Source organism: Pyrgilauda ruficollis, unplaced genomic scaffold (assembly GCF_017590135.1).
Source record: "Pyrgilauda ruficollis isolate IOZ18807 unplaced genomic scaffold, ASM1759013v1 scaffold165, whole genome shotgun sequence".
NCBI classification, from domain to species: domain Eukaryota; kingdom Metazoa; phylum Chordata; class Aves; order Passeriformes; family Passeridae; genus Pyrgilauda; species Pyrgilauda ruficollis.
The window spans coordinates 47075-67494 of record NW_024515320.1 but is presented as its reverse complement, the minus strand read 5'-3'; the positions used below and the strand labels follow the sequence as shown (position 1 = coordinate 67494).

At 48.8% G+C, this 20420-nt stretch overlaps 1 protein-coding gene across 2 annotated transcripts; it reads left to right on the top strand.

Moving 5' to 3' along the window:
* The first annotated feature begins 202 nt into the window (after positions 1-202).
* On the top strand, positions 203-19889 carry DISP3 (dispatched RND transporter family member 3). 2 transcript variants are annotated; one of them, XM_041463532.1, is made up of 20 exons: positions 203-1127; positions 2925-3144; positions 5195-5331; positions 5750-5884; positions 6115-6275; positions 7346-7485; positions 8165-8310; positions 9761-9922; positions 10306-10467; positions 10908-11030; positions 11621-11757; positions 12265-12446; positions 12892-13022; positions 13113-13285; positions 14438-14564; positions 15393-15538; positions 15887-16046; positions 16429-16542; positions 17561-17727; positions 19527-19889. In XM_041463532.1, exons 1-20 carry the CDS (start codon positions 203-205, stop codon positions 19887-19889), a joined length of 4011 nt encoding a protein of 1336 aa, XP_041319466.1. The 2 variants fall into 2 exon arrangements, with proteins under 2 accessions (XP_041319466.1, XP_041319465.1); XM_041463531.1 differs by having other exon boundaries at positions 13110-13285.
* Positions 19890-20420: the final 531 nt, after the last annotated feature.

Below are 20420 nucleotides of genomic sequence, written 5' to 3'. Positions count from 1 at the left end.
TACCCCAGGACAAGGCTGTTGTTTCAGTGGCTGTAGCAGATCTGTGGGGTTTGGAAGGAGTGATGCTTTTCTCCTGAGGGAAATGGAGTGTGCCTCTGTCCTGGCTCTGCTGCTGCAGATTCATGTGGATTCATGGCTGTGCCTGTGACACCTCTGCTGCTCCTGCTGACTGCTCTTCTCTATCTGTGTGCAGGTGCTGGACATGGACACAGAGGATGACCCGTTGTTACAGGATGCCTGGCTAGAGGAGGAAGATGAAGAGGTGGCCTTCAGCTCCCGGAAGAAGCGAGAGGGTGCTCTGTGGTGTGGGAAAAGCCCGTGCAGAGTCAGGCCCCTGTGTGTCACCCTGCCTATGTCTGGCTTCTGGAATATTGTTGGCTGGGTGTTTACCAACCCATACTGTGCTGGCTTCATACTCTTCCTGGGCTGTGCCATCCCTGCTGTGCTTGCTGTCGTCATGTTCCTCCACTACCCTGCCCTGGACATTGACATCTCCTACAACGCTTTTGAGATCCGCAACCACGAGTCCTCGCAGCGCTTCGACGCCCTTGCCTTGGCCCTCAAATCCCAGTTTGGGTCATGGGGGAGGAACCGCCGGGACCTGGCTGACTTCACCTCAGAAACCCTGCAGAGGCTCATCTTCGAGCAGCTGCAGCAGCTTCACCTCAACGCTTCCCGTGGCGGGGTCAGAGCGCGGGCGAAGCGCAGCCCCGCCGCGGGCAGGGTGGGCTCCCTGCAGCCCCAGCCAAGCACAGCAAACCAGAGTGCCCGAGTCGGGAGAGGAGCCCCACGCTCCTGGGAGTACTCCAGCACGTACATCAGTGCTAACACACAGACTCACGCTCACTGGCGCATTGAGCTCGTTTTTCTGGCTCGGGGGGACTCTGAGAACAACATCTTCACCACTGAGCGCCTGGTCACCATCCACGAGGTTGAGCGCAAGATCATGGACCACCCGCGCTTCCGTGAATTCTGCTGGAAGCCCCATGAGGTCTTGAAGGACCTGCCCCTGGGTTCTTACTCCTACTGCTCCCCTCCCAGCTCCCTCATGACCTACTTCTTCCCCACTGAGAGAGGAGGGAAGATTTACTATGATGGCATGGGGCAAGACCTTGCTGACATCCAAGGTGAGCTGAGGGCCGTGGGCAAGGGCTGGCATGCTCAAGGAATGCCTCTCCTCAGGTTCAGGCAGTCAGTGGTGTGCAGCTAGGAGGAGTGACTGTATGGAGAGCTGTGCCTTGAGGAATTGTCCTTTCTGCACCAGGGCCCCTTTTCAACCCTGCAACTCCAGTCACAGGTCACACAGACCCCCACAGGCAAGTGAGAGAGACAAGTGAGGGGGTGTCCTGCATGGTACAGATGTCTTCTACTGACCCTTGTCCCCTGTAGATGGCTGTGGTTCACTAGAGCAATGCCAGGGGCTTGAAAATACAAATAGGAATGAGCTTCCCTGCACTACAGAGCAGATTAAAGAGCTCCGTGGGCTGTTCTGGCAGCTTGTGAGTCACCAACTAGAAAGGTTACTATAAGGAGAGGAGGAAAAAGGCCCTGCCTCCTCCTCCTCCCAGCTTTGTACCTTGTACTGTGCACCTCCAGTAGAACAGAGGCTCTGGGTGGTGACAAAGAGGTGACTCATGAGGAGTCTGTGGGTGTGATGTGGCTGTGGGATGTACCCTCCATCTGTCCCCCAAGCCAGGCTGCAGAGGGTAGCTGTCCAGGAGCCGTGCAGGCAACAAGCAAAGGATTAAGTCCATCTGCTCCAGTAACAATTCTGCTACCAAAACAGGAAAGAGCATCGTTTCTGGTCTTTCTGGTACAAACTCTAGGAAACTGGATTTTGGGAATAGATAGGCAGTGTCTCTTAGTCAGAACTAGCTGAGTGCCTCCATCTCTTCATCCCTCACACGTCAGATGGCAGAGGTACCAGGTCACAGCAGAGCCAGGACTCCTTTTCCATGGGCATTGTTTAGTTCTTGTGCTTCCAAGAGCAATGGAGAAAATATTGTCCCAGTGTAAGAGAAGGAAGAGCATCCAGCAGTGGGAGTATTGATCAGGATGTTGTTGGCTGGGGGTGCTGTAGTTCAGGTCGCTCAGGTGGAAGATGTGTCCCTGATGATGAAGTGCATGGGGGCAGTAACACAAGCAGTCACAGAACAGAAGTGGGATGTGAGTCTTTGCAATCCAGGTTTCCCTGGCCCTCCTTGCTCTCTGGAAGGCAGTAGAAGTCAGCATTGCTCCGATCAATGTGGCATTCACATTCTTTGAACATGATTCCTTTGCCCAGGATTTTTCTCCTGGGAAGCTGAGAAGCCTCAGAGGAAAGGAAAACAATTCTTATCTCATTTGCTTCTCCTGTGTTGTGCTCATGTGGAATGTGTTTGGAGATTGTTTCCCCACAGGTGATTGTTTCATTGGTGTGAGTTGTTTTCACTCTTTGGCCAATCAGGGCCAAGCTGTGTCAGGACTCTGAAAAGAGTCACGAGTTTCATTATTATATTTTAGCCTTCTGTAAGTATCCTTTCTGTATTCTTTAGTATAGTATAGTAGTCTTTAATATAATATAGTATAATAATATAGTATAATAATATAGTATATAATATAGTAATATAGTATAATAATATAGTATAATAATGTAATAAATAATATAATAAGAAATAAATAGTATAATAATAAATAATATAATTGTATAATAATAAATAATATAAATAGTATAATAATAAATAATAAATAGTATAATAGAGTAATAAATTATCCTTCTGATAAGATGGAGTCAGATGCATCCTTTCCCCCCTCATTAGTGGCCCTGCATTTACAACAGAAGAAGGAGAGGATGACTCCCATTTTCCCCATGGCAGACAAGGTCCTGTGCCTTGCCAAGACAATTAAGCAGGACCTAACAAAAGTGGCACTGCTTTCTCTCGCAGGGTCCCTGGAGCTGGCCATGACCCACCCCGAATTCTACTGGTACGTGGATGAGGGCTTGTCTGCTGAGAACAGGAAGAGCTCCCTGCTGCGCAGTGAGATCCTCTTCGGGGCGCCGCTGCCCAACTACTACTCGGTGGAGGATCGCTGGGAGGAGCAGCGCCGCAAGTTCCAGAACTTCGTCATCACCTACGTGGCCATGCTGGCCAAGCAGTCCACGAGGTGAGGGGGTGTGTGGGCAGGGCAGGTGGGAGTGCACCAGGGCAGGGAAGGGCACAGGATGGAATAGACCTTTCAGGGCAAAAGCTCGGCCTTGAAGTTCACACCAAGGCAGAAGTGCCTATTCTGCTCTAACCGTGTTCCATTTGGCTTCACTGGGTGTGGAAACCCAGGGCACTGGGAATATTTCTCTGGATGCTCTGGGGTGCCCTGACCCCCAGGGCGGCACTGACTTTGACCCTCATTCATGGAGAAAGTTTCCTAGACTTCAAGATAGACTGGAACCCACAAAAGTGGGAAATAGATTATTGAGAGTAGTGTAGGTGTGTCACTTGGTGAGAAATTTAGCTTTTGGGATTTTTAGTATGTTGTGGATGGGAGCAAGATGGAGGGCACAGGGTGTTGTCCTGGGTTTCTTCTTCTTGCTTCTTCCTTCTTATTCTTGGGTTTGGGTGCATTTTGTAATTGGGCAGAAAAGTCCACATTGCAGCTCTTTGGGATCAGTGATTGGGTTAAAAGGGGAAATGATCCAGGTGTCAGTTCTTAATGGGATAGTTTAATGTTAAAAGACCTTGTAACAAGAGACTGTTGGCCATTTTGTGCCTTCTAATGAAAAGCTGCTGAACTCATGGTTGTGAGACTGTTTCACTGATAAGAAATAATAAACACCTGAGTCCCAACATGAAACTACTGTCTCCAGTGCCTTCAATCCAGACACCAGAGAAATCCACAACTGGGACCCCCACAACTGGGAAGGCACCAGGCACAGAAGGCTTGACATGCCAGCTTGCACTACTGGTCAGACTTGAACAGTGGCCAAGGCACAATGTTCCAGATGAAAAAGCATCTCCATTGAAACTGGGCTCAGCCACAGAGCTGTGAATGATGGTGGGGAGTATATGGCAGAAAACTACTCATATGCTCCCCTTTGCTGCCACTTCCACATGTAGCAACATGCCAGAGACACCAACAGAGACAATGAGAAGGAGACAAAGTTTGAATTTACTCCCTGTCTTTCCACTGAGTCTTTGTCTGGCATAGGATCTTTTTGCTTCTCTCTTACAAATCCAGTTCCACTAGCTCAAACAGAACTGTCTTCCTGCTCTGAATTTGGCCACTACTGGTCTGATGCAGGGGATGAAAGTCTTTACTCAAGGCTGCTCAACCTGTGGATCCAATTCTGCTTTTTGTACAGAGCAGTGGGGAAGGGAGTTTCAGAGCAGGATAAGTTTCAGGAAGTGCAGGCTTTTTTTACTACCAGGTCTTGGTTGAGCAGAGCTTTGCTCAGTGCTTGTGAGAGAGAGAGATGATAAAATAGAGCTAAAAGGGCTAAAAGAGCATTCCAGTACTCAGGCAGTTGACAGAAGGCTGTGCATCCCAGTCTCTGTACCTTCTTAGACTCCAGCTTTCTCCTGCCCTGAGTCTTAGTACTTCCCAGAATGAACAGATACTAATCTTCAAAAGCAGGTTGGAATGCAGGCAGCCACGGAGCATTCTCAGCAATGGGCCGGGAAAGCAGATTGTGATTCTGACAAGCCAAAGGGGAATTGAGGCCAAGGCTCAGTTCCAAAGCTCAGATCCCTGATAGCCTCCTGTGCTGCAGCATTATTGTAGTCCTGGTTAAATTATGTTGGATTATTTTTGCTCTGAGCCTGCTTCCAGAGGCAGAACCTGGTAAATCATATAGTTTCTGATTAAGCTCTCCCTCTGCCTGCATCCACAGTGCTAATATAATAAGCAATGATTAGAATTCCAGATGGAATTGGTTTTGAAGGCTCCAGGAACTGTCTATTAGTGCCTAAGACCCACCATGCAGTGGAGGAATTTAAAAAATATTAGACCTGCTCTTTATTTTTCTCCTTCCCTGTATGAATTTCACCTCCAGCAGCAATTTTGTTCAACCTGCTCTCATTGCTCTGTTTTCTCAGAGAACTGCCAGGTTATTAGAGCAGTGACCTCCTTTGGCTCTGGAGGAGATACTGTGCTTTAAACCACCTGGCTCTGCTCCTTTTGTGCTCAACTATTCCTCTTCTTTCATATCTCCCCACCCCAGCAAAGTCCAGGTGCTGTATGGAGGGACAGATTTGTTTGACTATGAAGTCAGGAGGACTTTCAACAATGACATGTTGCTGGCCTTCATCAGCAGTAGCTGCATAGCTGTCTTGGTCTACATCCTCACCTCCTGCTCAGGTATGCTGGAGTCACAGCTACCCTGCTCTAACACAAATCCAAATGTGCCCTGTCTCTCTGTGTCAAGGCAAGGAGAGACTCTGATGCCCTGGCACCAGTGTGGCACAGCAGCATGCAGAAGGGCAAGCCAGTCTGGTTATCCAGAGCAGAGATTTATGGGCAGGGTGAGGGAAAGACTCACAGGAGATCAACAAAAAGATGCAAATGCCCGTCTTGGTAACACTGGCATAAATTTGATGTAATTTTTTGCATGAGCCTCATGGGAAGGAGTCTGCAAGCAGTACTCCTGCAGCCCTGAACTGTTCTCTGTCACCAACACACTCATGGGAACCACTATCCCAAAGGGAAAATGGGAGGTGTTTGTTCTGCTGGGGGTGGCCAGAGATATTATTTTTTCTGTGTTTCTTTTCTGCTGTAGTGTTTCTGTCATTCTTTGGCATTGCCAGCATTGGGCTAAGCTGCCTGGTGGCTCTGTTCCTGTACCATGTTGTATTTGGGATCCAGTATCTGGGTATACTCAATGGTGTGGCTGCCTTTGTCATCGTGGGGATTGGTAAGCTCATCTTTACTCAAAGCCTCTGCTTTACCTGTGCTGCCTTGCCCTGCCCTTCTGTCTGCAGGAGAGAAGAAGGTGATGGTGGCAAATGCAGACTGAATTTTCAGGCCCTTTTCTGTTACGTATAAGTTTAATATTTGCAGTTCAAATGTCAAGGGGGAAATCAGATTTTTAGCAGGTGTCACTTCTGTGAGCAGAGTATCAATATCTCTGCTGTCTTTTTCCAGGAGTTGATGATGTCTTTGTTTTCATCAACACCTACCGCCAAGCCACTCACCTCAAGGACCTGCGGCTGCGCATGATCCACACGATCCAGACAGCAGGGAAAGCCACCTTCTTCACCTCCCTGACCACAGCTGCAGCATATGCTGCCAACATCTTCTCTCAGGTACCCTGTACCTTTGGAATTTGGGGTTTCAATGTCTGCCAAAGGGCCTAATAGATCAGGAACCTGCCAACACCATCTGTCCTCTCCTGCAGCACGGCGGGCTGCCAGACCTGCTTCTTACAGGGCTGTCTCTTACTTGCTGTAAGGGAGTGGATTATCCAAGGAAATACTTCTGTGCTGTCACAGTACAGCTGGTCTGTAGCTGGACAAGGTAAATCTGGCCATAACAGAAATCCAACTAGGTTAGCCTGGTTTATTCTAGAAAATAAGTAAAACAAGTACCTGGGTAAACAATCATTGGTTAGATTCGAACTCCAACAGAGACCTCATCCAATCATGTTCCTTCTGGAATGCAGATAGACCAGTGGTCAAGGAGCTGGGGCAGTGTTAAGACCCAAACCAATCATTTGTCTAACCCTGGGAGATTTAAACCCCCTGTATAAGGAAGCATCCATAATAAACCATTGCTGTTGTCACATGGATCTCAGAGAGTTTGTGTTGCCTCTGTCTCCAGCCAACGGCCCCACGTAACACTGTGCCACTGATCAAACAGGCTCTGTTTCAGTGCTTTACCTGGCAGCTCTGCTGGTTTTCATGCCTGAGGTCAGCGTGTGTTATTCTCAGGTTCCTGCAGACATCTCTTCCTTGCCTGCTATCTCTTCAGCAATCCTGCCCCAGCTGACCCCTGTTGCTGATGGTGGAGACAGGAATGTATGTACACACATTGCAAAGTTCATGTGGCAGCAGCCAGCCTTTGTTGAAATGCACCCTCTTTTATAGAGGCTTTGAATTTCCTGTGCTTAGAGAGAGGATTGGACAAAGGTCTTAACTCTGCCCAGCTAACTGGGCAATGATATGGGTGCATTCCCTGATTCAAAGGGATTGGCTGGGGTCCCCTTGTTTAAACTTAAATTCAGCCTATCAGTATTGTGTCCAGGGGCTTGTTTACTTCACTTCTCTAACAAGCTAAGCTGGTCGAGGAAGTGTCTGTCATGGCCAAATTATTTGTGTATCCATAGGCCAGCTATAGCCTTTACAGATCCAATCCTGTGTTCTCTCTCTTCGTGTAGATCCCAGCCGTGCATGACTTTGGACTCTTCATGTCACTGATTGTGTCCTGCTGCTGGGTAGCTGTGCTCTTCACCATGCCAGCTGCTCTTGGAATATGGACCCTTTATGTGTCCCCATTAGAGAGCTCCTGCCAAGCCAGGTGAGCCCTGGAGCCTGGGGGTGGGGAGTTGTGGAATTTACAGTCAAGGAGGTTTGCAAATTCCTTCCCTATCATCTCAGTTTATCCTCATTCCCCTCAGGCAGCTTGGCTTTGGCTCTGACAGAAGGGAAATTTAACTTCTGCCATTCCAGATTCAAGCAAAATGGAAGGGTCAAGTTCCAGTCTCATTCTCTCTCAGTCAGTTCTCTTGGTTGAATCCCATGGAGTGTTGGACCATTTGTTTCCACTTAATGCACAGCTAAACATTCAAAAGGTGGAGATGCAAACCCTGCAAGGCAGACAGGTCCCCACTGCTCCTGCCTGTGAGCAGGATGTGGAGATTTGTGTTTGAAAGTCAGGACATTTCCTTTTCCCCTGCTCTTTAGCACTGCAGGTGACCTGGAATGATTTTATTCATTAGCAGGGAGAGGAACTGCTGAAACTCCCATCACTCAGCACCCAGTGTCCCCAGCTCAGCCCTGCTCTGTGGATCCAGCCCAGCCCCTGCCCTCTCAGCACTTAGCAGTGGAATTTGCTCCTGGCAGCTCCTGCTGTCTTTCCAAGCAACTGGAGCAGGTTGTTCCAGCTCTCCTTGCCACTGAAGGAGCCCACTGGTAACTCTTCACAGGGTATGTGGCTTTAAACTCTCGCCTTTGTCTCCTTTCCTGCTTCAATCCAGCTGCAGTCAGAAGTGCACAAAAAAGAGTGCCCTGCACCTGGCTGAAGATCTCTTCATTGCCTCAGCAGCCACCTCCAGAGCAGGCAGAGAGAGCCTTCCTTACCTTGACGATGACATCCCACTGCTCAGCGTGGAGGAGGAGCCTGGTATGTGTCTGCTGTCTGGGGCCTTTAGGGGGATGACTCTGCCCTCTTCATCCTGCAGTTCTCCCTACCCCTGGCACGGGTCCTTGCCTCAGTTCCCTGAATTGTGAGCTGGAGATGGTGTCATCATGGGAAGTTGTAGGACTCAATATTCTTTGTAAGTTTGCTTTGAGATCTTCAGTGGATGTCAATGCATGCTTTCTCAGCTTGTTTGCTAATTCTCTTGGGTCCACTGTGGTCTGCTTTCTGTCACTGTCTGTGACATGGAAGTAGCCATGAAACATCTAATCCATAACACCAGGACAGCTCACCATGGAGTGAAGTTTTCCCCTCTTCCCTGCCATTTGGAGCACTGTATTTGGGAAGCAGGAGAAAGAACACTGTTGTTTTCCAGCATTGGCCCCCTAGAGCAGCTCCTTCATCATGGTATGAAGAGGGCAGTGACTTGCCTGAGATCACATAAGCAATCTAGAAAAAAAAAACCACAGAAATTCCCTATCTGTTGTTAGCAGGAGATAATCCTTCCAGCCCTGATCCCAAGAAAAAGGTGCTTACAGGGTCATGCTCTCTTGTACTTGGCTTTTAAAACTTGCTGGAATCTCTTCCTTTTAAACCCCCCAACAGCAGTGGTCAGGGCAGTGAGTAACCTTCAGGCCTAGAAGCAAATTGGAACTGGAGATAACTGAATCAATGCCATGGCATGTGCAGAGCCCCTGCTGCAGAGTAGGCTCTGAGATGCCTTTGACAGGCAGGCAGAGCTCTGGCTCTGTGCTGAAAGAGTTCTCCTCAGTATGCCAGAGCCACATGCAATGGTGATGTATGGAAATAATCCCTCTCTTCCCTGCAAACAGCAGAAGGTTTTCCTCCAGGGCCCTGGGCATGAGGGAACTGTGAAGAAGCAAAGCAGCTTGTTCCAGTCCCTGACCAAGCGTGGTTTGTAGGTTGGGTGAGCAGTGTGCCAGGCATGCTTCATCCCTCCTCAGCAAGTGCCCACTTCTCACACACAGAGAAGGGGGCATTTCCCTTGGCATCCCTGATCTGGAGATGAGAGAATCAGGGAGGAGCCAGGCTGCAGTCAGGAAGAAGTCAGCTGTGTGTAATTAGCAGTAAGACATATTTAGTGGGACAGGGACAAATTCTCCTGGCCCAAGAAGCATGCAGTATCCCTGTGACCTTGTGGACAGTGTTTGTGGGTTTTGGGAGAGCAAGGAATAGCCTGAAGCATAGATTTGGACTGAGCTATGGATTTACATGTGTAGCTGTTGCATGGTAGTGACTTGACAAAGATGCTTCTTAAAACACCCTGGAGCCACTGCCTCTGCCGGGGTCTTACTCCATCTCTTCAGCTTGAGTGAGTTGTACAGCACCTTGCAGAAGATTTGATAAAGGAGAGCAGAGAGCTCTGAGAGACACTCATGACACTGAGACTGCTTTTGATTTCTCTCTATCCTAGTCTCCCTGGAAATGGGGGATGTCCCCTTGGTGTCTGTGATGCCAGAAAATCTGCAGCTCTCTGCAGAGAAGAGCAGCCAGGGTCACTTGATAACTCATCTGCAGGAGCTGCTGGAACACTGGGTGCTGTGGTCTGCAGTGAAGAGCAGAGGGGTGATTGTGGGTAAGCAAGGAGGCGGGTTGCATCTGCATGGATTTTAGAGGGTTTGACATTTCAATCAATCTCCAAGCCTTGATTATTAGTTACAAGAGCTGGGAAAAGGGACATGGTAAATGTCTTCTAACACAGAGGGCGAGTGCTCCCCGAACAGTCAGTCCCTAAGGTAATTTTCTGTCCCTTTCTTCTCAGATCTAAAGTGGCAATTCCTGATGGATTTTTTTCCAGGCATGGGGCCTATTACAAGAAAGCCCAGCTGCCAGTGCGCTTTAGTGGCTGTTCTTTTTCCAGCTGAAAATACCATCTTTCTTCCACCTGCCTGCTTTCTGAGCATGTCTGATTGTGAAGTGCATGTAGTGTCCCATGCTTACCCAGATTTCTTCTTGCAGGGCTCTTTCTCCTTGTTTTGCTGCTGTCCATATTCTTTGCTAGCCGCCTCCATCCAGCTAGCCGTGCTCCCGTCCTGTTCCGGCCAGACACAAACATCCAGGTGCTACTGGATCTGAAATACAACCTGAGTGCTGAAGGTATCTCCTGCATTACCTGCTCAGGTGAGAGCACTGGCTCCCAAACCATGGTGGGTGCAGTCCAGCCTGGCCCAAGCCCTGGACTGGAGGAGCTGAAATGTGAGGCAGACACCTACAATGTTCAAATATCTCACTGGACATTGGATGGACCCCGTGGAAAGGAGGCACACATTGGGAATAGGATGGTTGAGTTGCCTGTAGGAGTGGAGTATTTAGAAAAGTATTTCCTGCTTTAGTCATGAACTGCCTGAGTATTTCTTCTGGAGCAATCCCTTCACAGACCATGAAAACTGACTATTTTTACTCATAAAATCATGAGTCAGTGCCCAGCCGAGAGAGACTGTGGCACTGTGTTGCCTGCTCAGGGTTTGGTATTCAGCAGCTGAGTCTGTGGTGTGCACAGGCCTGGTACATCTTTTCTCATGCCATTCACCCTTTCCTCCCTGACTAACCTTGTGGGACAGGTTTGTTTCAGGAAAAGCCCCACAGTTTGCAGAACAACATCCGAACTTCCTTGGAAAAAAAGAAGAGGGGCTCAGGTTCACCTTGGGGAAGCAAAGGCAGCATGAGTGATGCAGGGCAGCAAGGTGAGTGGAGCATGATGACTCTGGCCACGTTTGCAGCCAGGGCCCAAGGATCCACTGGAGTACAAACCAAACCACATGCTCTCTGAATAGCTGATGGGGAGTAACTCTCTTCAGAGCCTGCCCCACTGAGCCCTAGGTTGGTGCTGGATGTATGGGACATCTCTAGAATCCCCCTTTCCCTGAATGCCTACTGCTCTCTAGGACATGGTCCTATAGCCCAGGTGGCAGTATCATCTAGTGTCATATCCCTCTGATCTGAGTACAGGGCTAGGAACTCCAAGCTTTCACATCCCAGTCCTGTTCACAACCTTGCTGGCAGGTCACAAGGAGGGTAAATTCAGTTTGCAGGGGATTTTGAGGATAAAACAGTTATTGGGCCAGGTCCCAAGACGACATGACTCAATAAGCCATCAGGAATTACTGCAGCTCAGGATGTGTTTGTGATAGCCTTTGAAAGATGTACTGTGAGGCTGTGCCTGGGGTCTCTGAGCAGACAGCAGACCGTAAGAGCCCTCCTTTGCTCTGGCTGCATCTGCAGGATTTGCTGGCTGTGAAGTACCCCCAAACCTCATGCCTTCTGTTTTCTTCAGAGCTCCAGGGGACTGTGTATATCTCCAAGTCCAGGAGCAAGGGAAGACCAGCTATCTACAGATTCTCACTCAATGCCAGTGTCCCTGCGCCCTGGCAGATGGTGTCACCGGGAGACGGGGAGGTGCCTTCATTCCAGGTAAGTCAGTCCAGGATGCTGGACCCCTCTAGCAAGAGGGCAGCACTCAGCAGGTGAGCACAAGAGCCTCCTCCTGTCTCTCCATGGGGTCCTAGGTAGCTTTGGGTGACATTTTCAGAGCACTGCAGTAGGGTAGTTAACACAGAGGCATTGTGCTTGGCATCATCCAAGATGATACCTTGGAGTGTCACGAGACTTCACCTGTTACTGTTGAGAGGTGACTGTCAGTGATGGGAGCAAAACTGTGGGTGTCACTAGGGCAGATGTCCCTCACCCTGGGCAGAGCAGCCACCATTCAGCCTAGGGCACTGGGAATGAGGGTATTAAGGGTCCTGTCACACACTGGCCATTGCTGGGAAGGGACAGGCTGGGGGCTGACTGTGCCTGCAGTGCTCATTCTGTGTGGCTGTGCCAGTGCTCAGGGAGGAAGGGAGAGTGTGATGCTGATGTGCAACAGGCTGCAACCCTGTGGAGTTAAGTGTCTGTTTTCATTAATCCATTGCTTAGGTGTATAGAGTGCCTTTCGGTAACTTCACCAGGAAGCTGACAGCTTGTGTGTCCACAGTAGGGCTGCTTAAGCAGATGAGCCCCAGGAAGTGGATGATGACCACCTTGTCCTGTGACACCAAGAAGGGCTGGAAGTTCGATTTCAGTTTCTACGTGGCCTCCAAGGAGCAGCAGCGAACACGGTAACCTTCCAGAACCCCCCTCGGGACAAGGCAGCAGGAACAGCACAGCTGAGAGGCTGATGTGAGATGCCTTGTGGCCAGTGCTGGTCCTGCTCTCAATCAGTGACATCCATGGCTCTAGAATTTGCTTTGCTGCATATATGCCCCATCTCTGCAGTCACTTTGCAGGCCCATAGCATCATTAACATGCAAAAGGCTTGAGACTGTGGCTGGGGGCTTCTTTGAGTCCCAAAAAGATGTTGCTGATCTGGTTCTTGCCCTTACCCACCTGAACTCTTGGGCTGAACAGGCAGCACAGAATATACAATGGCTAGGGATACAGATGTGTAGCTGTTCACCCTTCCTGTTGCTTCTGTCCCTGAGAATGTCTGTTTCCATGTAATACTTTGGACGCTTCATCTTCTCCACCTCTGTTGCCCCATAACAAACTTTCTTTGCTGCACAGGAAACTGTATTTTGCCCAGTCACACAAGCCCCCTTACCACGGCCGAGTGTGTGTGGCACCTCCAGGCTGTCTGCTCAGCTCTAGCCCAGATGGACCCACCAAAGGCATCCTCTATGTTCCCAGTGAAAAAGGTAAGCTGATGAGGCCCTGCCAAGATCCAGAGAACCAGACCTTTTCTTGCCATCCAGTATAACCAACCTTTACTGTGTATTTGACAGCAGCGCCCAAAGCAAAGCTGTCAGCCACGTCTGGATTTAACCCATGCATGAACACAGGCTGTGGGAAGCCAGCGGTGCGGCCGCTGGTGGACACGGGAGCCATGGTGTTTGTGGTGTTTGGAATCAGAGGCGTGAACCGCACCAGGCGCCAGGACAACCACGTCATCGGAGACATGGTACTCGTGGGGTTGTGTTTGTGGGGTGCCCCGGTGAAGGAAGGAAGGATGAATCTGACTCCATGTTCTCAGAAGGCTAATTTATTACTTTAGGATACTATATTATATTAAAGAACACTATACTATACTAAAGAATACAGAAAGGATACTTACTGAATGCTAAAAAGATAATAATGAAAACTCGTGACTCTTTCCAGAGCCCTGACACAGCTTGGCCCTGATTGGCCAAAGAGTGAAAACAACTCACAGCAGAATGCAGTGAAACAATCACCTGTGGGTGAACAATCTCCAAACACATTCCACATGAGCACAACACAGGAGAAGCAAATGAGATAAGAATTATTTTCCTTTTCTCTGGGGCTTCTCAGCTTCCCAGGAGAAAAATGCTGGGCGAAGGGATTTTTCCAGGGAATATGAATGCCACAGTCATGGTCTGGGAGCTGGGCAGGCCATGCTGGTCTGGCATGCAAGGGGCTGGCAAGCGAGGGGCAGGCTCTCTGGATGGTGTTTAGTCAATACCCACAGCCCAGGGTGGTCCAGCAGTCTGGACGGATGGAAGGGCAAGGGTTGTAGCAGTGTGATGAGCCAGGACAGTTCTGTTTTAGCAAATTGACAAAATAATGGAGATCAGGAAGTCCTTATTGAAAAAACACTTCAGACATTTCAGAAAATCCCTCTGAATGCAATATACAACCTTCTAATTTTGAGTCTAAACCTGGCTTTCTTGAGGATTTTTGAAACAAACCCATCTCGAGTGCAGTATAAAGTCTCACTACACATTCAAGACTGAGGGAACTGATATTTTTCTATAATATACATCTTGTTATGAAGTATTAACAAAAAAATCAATTACTCTAGGGAAAGTCACTAAATGTGACTTTTCTAGAATCAACTTAGCTGTGAGATCTCATACCTTGACACATGACAGTCATTCCCAAGAAAAATTATGCTTAGCTTGGCTGCTGCACTTCAGCTTTCTGCTGTTCTTGCTGCTCTGTGATTTGGGGGCACTGTGCAGAATCAGCCTTGGCCTGTTTCCTCCGGAGGGGCACTGAGAAATGCAGGCAGAGGAGCAGGCAGGAAGCTGGAGTGCCAGTTGCTGTGTGTATGTCTCACGTGTGGTGCTCTTGTCATTGTGTCTCCTTGTGAAAGGGCAGTGTTATCTACGATGACAGCTTTGACCTCTTCAAAGAGATTGGCAACCTGTGCCGCCTCTGCAAAGCCATTGCCAGCAACTCTGAGCTGGTGAAGCCCGGAGGGGCTCAGTGCCTGCCCTCGGGTAGGTTAGACTAACTCCTCTGCAGCCCTACCTGTGCTTGCTTGAGCTGGGGTCCTCAACAGCAAACCAGAAAGGGGGACTGCTTCTTGCTGTCTCCTTTTCTTCCCAAGGCAGCTTGACCCTTCTAGAACATGTCATTGGTTGTGCTTTTTGGGACAGAAAGAAAGAAGGATGGTCTCTTTAATGCCAAAGACACTGGGTATATTCTTTGGGATTTAATCCAGAAAGATAAGAACAGAATTGCATTTGTTCTTTCTAGTCATAGGTATTGCTTGAGATACAGTCTTTTGATTCATTAAGGATCCTCTTAGTAGCTCCTGAATAACAATGAACTCACACCTGATCTCATTGCAGTGGGGCTACTCACTGTGTCTGTGGCTTTGCATACCTGACCAGTGACCATCTCTCCCAACTGCAGAGGTCACAAGCTTGTGGAGCTGAGCCTAGGAAGTGCATATTGGCTTCAGGCTAAAAGCCAATTTCATGCCTGCAGCAAATCCCTGCCAGGCCAGGCAGAGAGCCCCTCAGCACTTGCTCTTTGTGCTGCTACCTGACAGCTGGGGACAAACAGCAGTGGCACTGTCCTGTCCCATGCTGATGACAGTGTCCTTTCAAGCTACAGCAGCTGAGAGCTGTGATGCTGAGACCTCAAAGGTTTTGTCAAACCAGAGTGGCAAGGGAAAGCAGCTGTGGACAAATGGGTCCTGTGATTCTCTTGGGGCTCTCATTTTGGGTTGTTGGTTGGGGTTTTTTTAATCTCTTTGCTCCAATGTGCTTCCTTTCCCTGTTCTGCCCTCCATCTCTTGCTCTTTCTTTCTTTCTCTCCAGGTTACAGCATCTCCTCCTTTCTGCAGATGTTGCACCCGGAGTGCAAGAATATCCCTGAGCCAAACCTGCTGCCTGGACAGCTCTCTCATGGGGCAGTGGGGGTGAAGGACGGGAAGGTGCAGTGGATCTCCATGGCATTTGAATCGGTGAGCACAGGGCATCACCTGGTAACACTGTCATCCTGGTCACAGTTTCGTCTTGTGACTTCTGGGGGTTTAGCTCTGCTCTTTCTGCACTGGCCACTTCCATTTGCAGACATAATTAGTGTTTATTAGCATTTGTTGTGGACAGATAGCTGCACTCACTCACAAGCTGATAGAAGAGGCTGCTTACACCACAATTAGCTCAGGCAAAAAGCTGGTGGCAGATTTGCCCAAATGCCACTGCCAGTTCTGCCTGGTGCTGCCACTTGAGCTGGTTGTCCTGCCCTTTCCCTTGCCATGCATACCCTGCCCAAAGAGCAGGACATGAGTGATGTGTTTATCTTGTTACAGACAACCTACAAGGGGAAATCCTCCTTCCAGACATATGCTGACTATCTGAAATGGGAGACATTCCTGCAGCAGCAACTCCAGCTCTTCCCAGAGGGCTCTGCTCTCCGGCATGGTTTCCAGACCTGTGAGCACTGGAAGCAGATTTTCATGGAGATTATAGGCAAGTGACTGCCATGTTTCTCTCCCTGGGGAAGCCATGCTCTCTGACACATCTTCACAGCACACTCCATCCCATATGGTGGGCATGGGTTATATCTGCAGTCCTTTGCCATTGCTGTGCAACCTCCTAAAGCCTGTTCCTGCCCTAAGTAATGTGTATTGTCTAAATTAGGCTAAAGCCCAAGGAAGTAGGTAAGGGAAGGGACTCAGCCCTGCTGATGCGAGATTCAAGAAACCAATCGCCTTCTTTCCACTTTCATTCTCCCCCTCCTGTCTTCCCCAGTGTGAGTCCCTGCCTGCCTTGTTGCCAGCAGGAACATGGTGCCTTTCTCATCGCAGCTGTCACCTTCCAGGATTCATATCAGCTGGCTGTTTCCTTCCAGGAGTGCAGAGTGCCCTGTATGGCCTTGTCCTCTCGCTGGTCATCTGTGTGGCTGCTGTGGCAGTGTTCACCACACACATCCTCCTCCTGCTGCCAGTGCTGCTCAGCATCTTAGGTAAAAACACCAATTCCAATGGGTCAGGCTTTCACTTTTCCTGAAATTGATGGGTTGTGGCACTGCTGATTCTCTGGTGATTCGAACTGAATTGCTTGTATTCTGTGTAAACCCTTTTGGCTTTCCAGGAGCCAGTCCTAGAGAACAGACTGGTTAAGTGAACAGAAGAAACTCTCAACAAATGCACAGGAACCTCATTGGGAAAGTAGATTTGTGTGCCTAATTCCCAGTGTGTTTTATCTACACAATCCCTTCTATTTGTTTAAATAAGGGTTTTAGCTATACAAATACCATCCCTACCTGTACCTGTTATGTATAATAATGTGATTAAGTCCCACAAGCTCTGAATAACAATTGCACTACTTTCCAAGAACCTGCACCATGGCTGCTGTTTCCAAGCAGTGGAAAAGGTTAAAACTGAGTATTTTAGCAATGTTTTAGTACTTGAAGCAAAATTGTAAATAGTTTCCTCTCCCGGGCTGGTGATTTGATAATATTGTGGTCTGAATGTGTTGCTAAACCTCTTAGTTTAAAAATAAAATCTAACATTTTGAAACCACTTAGTCTCCCACATGTGACACGATCTAACAGTACTCTTTGCCTTCAAAAAAGTGTGCTCAGCCTCTGTGTGACTGCAGCAAGCAAAACAACAGGGTCACTTCCCTGTGGGCCTTGTGTGCCCACGTGGACACTTGTCTGGGCTTGGATTCATTTAGCAAGAGTTAGTCTAGACTGGCATCAGTCTGTCAGTTTGCCTGATGTTTAGCTAGGTGTTCCACGAGGCCCAGCAGGTCTGGTCACCTTAGGAAATGGCCCCTGTGCTAAGGGAAGGTGAGGGAAGTGTTTGTCTCTGTGGAGGTGAAGGAAGTGTTTGTCTCTGTGGCAGGGTGACTGCATACCAGGTTCAGACTGGGTGGCACACAGACCTGTGGGGTATGATCCCAAACTCCCCAGGGACTGACTTGTGCAGCAGTCCCAGAGTCCTTTACGTTTTCCTCACAACACCTTTCTCCCACAGGGGTTGTGTGCCTCGTGGTGACCATCATGTACTGGTCTGGCTGGGAGATGGGAGCTGTGGAAGCCATTTCCCTCTCCATCCTCGTTGGCTCCTCTGTTGATTACTGCGTGCACTTGGTGGAGGGCTACCTGCTGGCAGGGGAGAACCTGCCACTCCACCAGGCAGAGGTGAGCTCTGTTCTTCCTACAGCCTTGCATTCCTTCCTCTGGTGCCTCCATGCCACCCAGCTGTGATGCAGGACACACGATAGGCAAGGGGGGATGTGTCTGGCACCCTCAGAGCATCCCTGGGGTATGGTGTTGGCTGCTTGTCCAGCTGGCTGCTCCAGACTGTGAGCCTGTGTACCTGAGTACAGCAAATTCAACTGAGGGTTTCCAGCCCACATGGTTGTCCCTTTCTTGCTGGCCACAGCTGTGTCCAAAGCACCCTGTTTTCATGTCCAGGTGAAGACAGTCTGTGCTGAAACAGCTCTACACTAATTCTGTAACCTCGGAAAATTGCTCTGCTGGGCTGACCACCAGCTCATCTCTGGCTTTGTTAACGCCTTTTGTCTCATTGGGAAGATGGAGACCATAAAACCTGGGATCTGTGATGCCAAGTGCAGTGTCTCCATGCAGTGCCTGTGTGGTGTAGGCCCAGCAATCAGTCTGATGTGGTGGAAAGGAGGCACAAAACCCAGCAGCCTTTGTCTCTGCTGAGTTACAACCCTATGGCTCTTTGCATTGCACTGCACTAAATGTCTGAGCTGCACTCAAGCAACCTCTTTGTCCTGGGCTGTGTTTGAGGGTCCCCAGGATGAGGGAAGAGATGAGAATCTTGACTCCATGTTTCAGAAGGCTGATTTATTATACTATGATACTATATTATCTTAAAAATGCTATACTAAAACTATACTAAAAAGAATAGAGAGAAAGGATCCATCAGAAAGCTGGAATGGAATGGAATGGAATGGAATGGAATGGAATGGAATGGAATGGAATGGAATGGAATGGAATGAATAATAAAAACCCGTGACTCTCAAGAGAGTCTGACACAGCTGGACCATGTTGGTCATTAAGTAGAAATAACTCACATGGACCAATCACAGATGCACCTGTTGGTAAACAATCTCCAGACCACATTCCACATCCATCAGGTAGTTAATTGTTTACATTTCTTTTCTGAGGCTTCTCAGGAGAAAATCCTAGCAAAGGATTTTTCATAAAATATCACAGTGACAGACCGGGACTCTATCAGCTAGGCCACCCTCTCAAAGCCTAAAATACCAGTGAACCCCATTGTCACCATGACATATTTTATGAAAATCCTTATGCCAGGATTTTTCTGCTGAGAAGCTGAGAAGCCTCAGGAAAGAAATGCAAACAATAACTATCTGTTGTTGTGGAATGCAACAGGTGCAGCTGTGATTGGTCCATGTGAGATGTTTCTACTTCATGACCAGTCATGGTCCAGCTGTGTGGACTCTCTGACAGTCACAAGTTTTTCCTTTTCCTTTTCCTTTTCCTTTTCCTTTTCCTTTTCCTTTTCCTTTTCCTTTTCCTTTTCCTTTTCCTTTTCCTTTTCCTTTTCCTTTTCCTTTTCCTTTTCCTTTTCCTTTTCCTTTTCCTTTTCCTTTTCCTTTTCCTTTTCCTTTTCCTTTTCCTTTTCCTTTTCCTTTTCCTTTTCCTTTTTCCTTTCCTTTCCTTTCCTTTCCTTTCCTTTCCTTTCCTTTCCTTTCCTTTCCTTTCCTTTCCTTTCCTTTCCTTTCCTTTCCTTTCCTTTCCTTTCCCTTCCCTCTGTTGGATCTTTTCTCTCTATTCTTTTTAGCATAGCTTTAGTATAGCATTTTAACATAATACCATAACATAACAAATCAGCCTTCTGAAACACGGAGTCACGATTCTCCTCTCTTCCCCGGCCCTGGTTCCCTGGAACACAGCCACCCCCGTGCTGTGCCCGCGAGGCTGAGCCTGCTGTCCCTCCGCAGGACGCCGCGGCGTGCCGGCAGTGGAGGACGATGGAAGCGGTGCGGCACGTGGGCGTAGCCATCGTCTCCAGCGCCGCCACCACCCTGATCGCCACCGTGCCCCTGTTCTTCTGCATCATTGCCCCCTTCGCCAAGTTTGGGAAGATCGTGGCCCTCAACACGGGCGTGTCCATCGTGTACACGCTGACTGTGAGCACGGCCCTGCTGAGCACCATGGCGCCCGGCACCTTCACGCGCAGCAGCACCTCCTGCCTCAAGGCTCTGCTGGCCGTGCTCCTGGCTGGCCTGCTGGCTCTCTGCATCTGCCTTGCCCTGCTCAAGAGTGGATTTAAGATCCCCCTCCCCAACGGGACAGCCCTGTAGGCCTCAGGCCAAGAGCCACGAGGTCTGTCCTCTTGCTCCTTTTCTTTTTTCTTTTCTTTTTAAAGAATATTTTTTGTAAGGAAAAAAAAAGACCCTTTTTTCATGAAGTTTTTCAATTCCAGATGCACTTTATTTTCTAATGAGTTTTGCTCTAAACTTGTATTTATTTTAGGTAGTGATGGATGGATGATGGAAAGTGAGGCCTGCCCAGGGAATATCTCAGCCTGCGAATAGGAGAGGAGGAGGTTTCCTTCTCTCTGTTTTCTTTCTGCTTTATTTTTTTCTTTTCTTGTTCTTTGAATTTATTTTTAACAAACAGGGCTTTCTGGACCCACAAGGCTAAAACAGGAGAATTTGGGAAGGTCATCTGCTCCTTTCAAAAACCCTTCCCTCTGTCCTTCCCCTCCACTTGTCCAGGGTCAGAATTGCAACGATGACTCTTAGGTGATGTCCTTCTCCCACACCAAGCCTGTGCCTCGTTACTTGAGCCTTCAAGAGCAGCAGTGAGCTGTTGGACAGGCCTGGGGAACA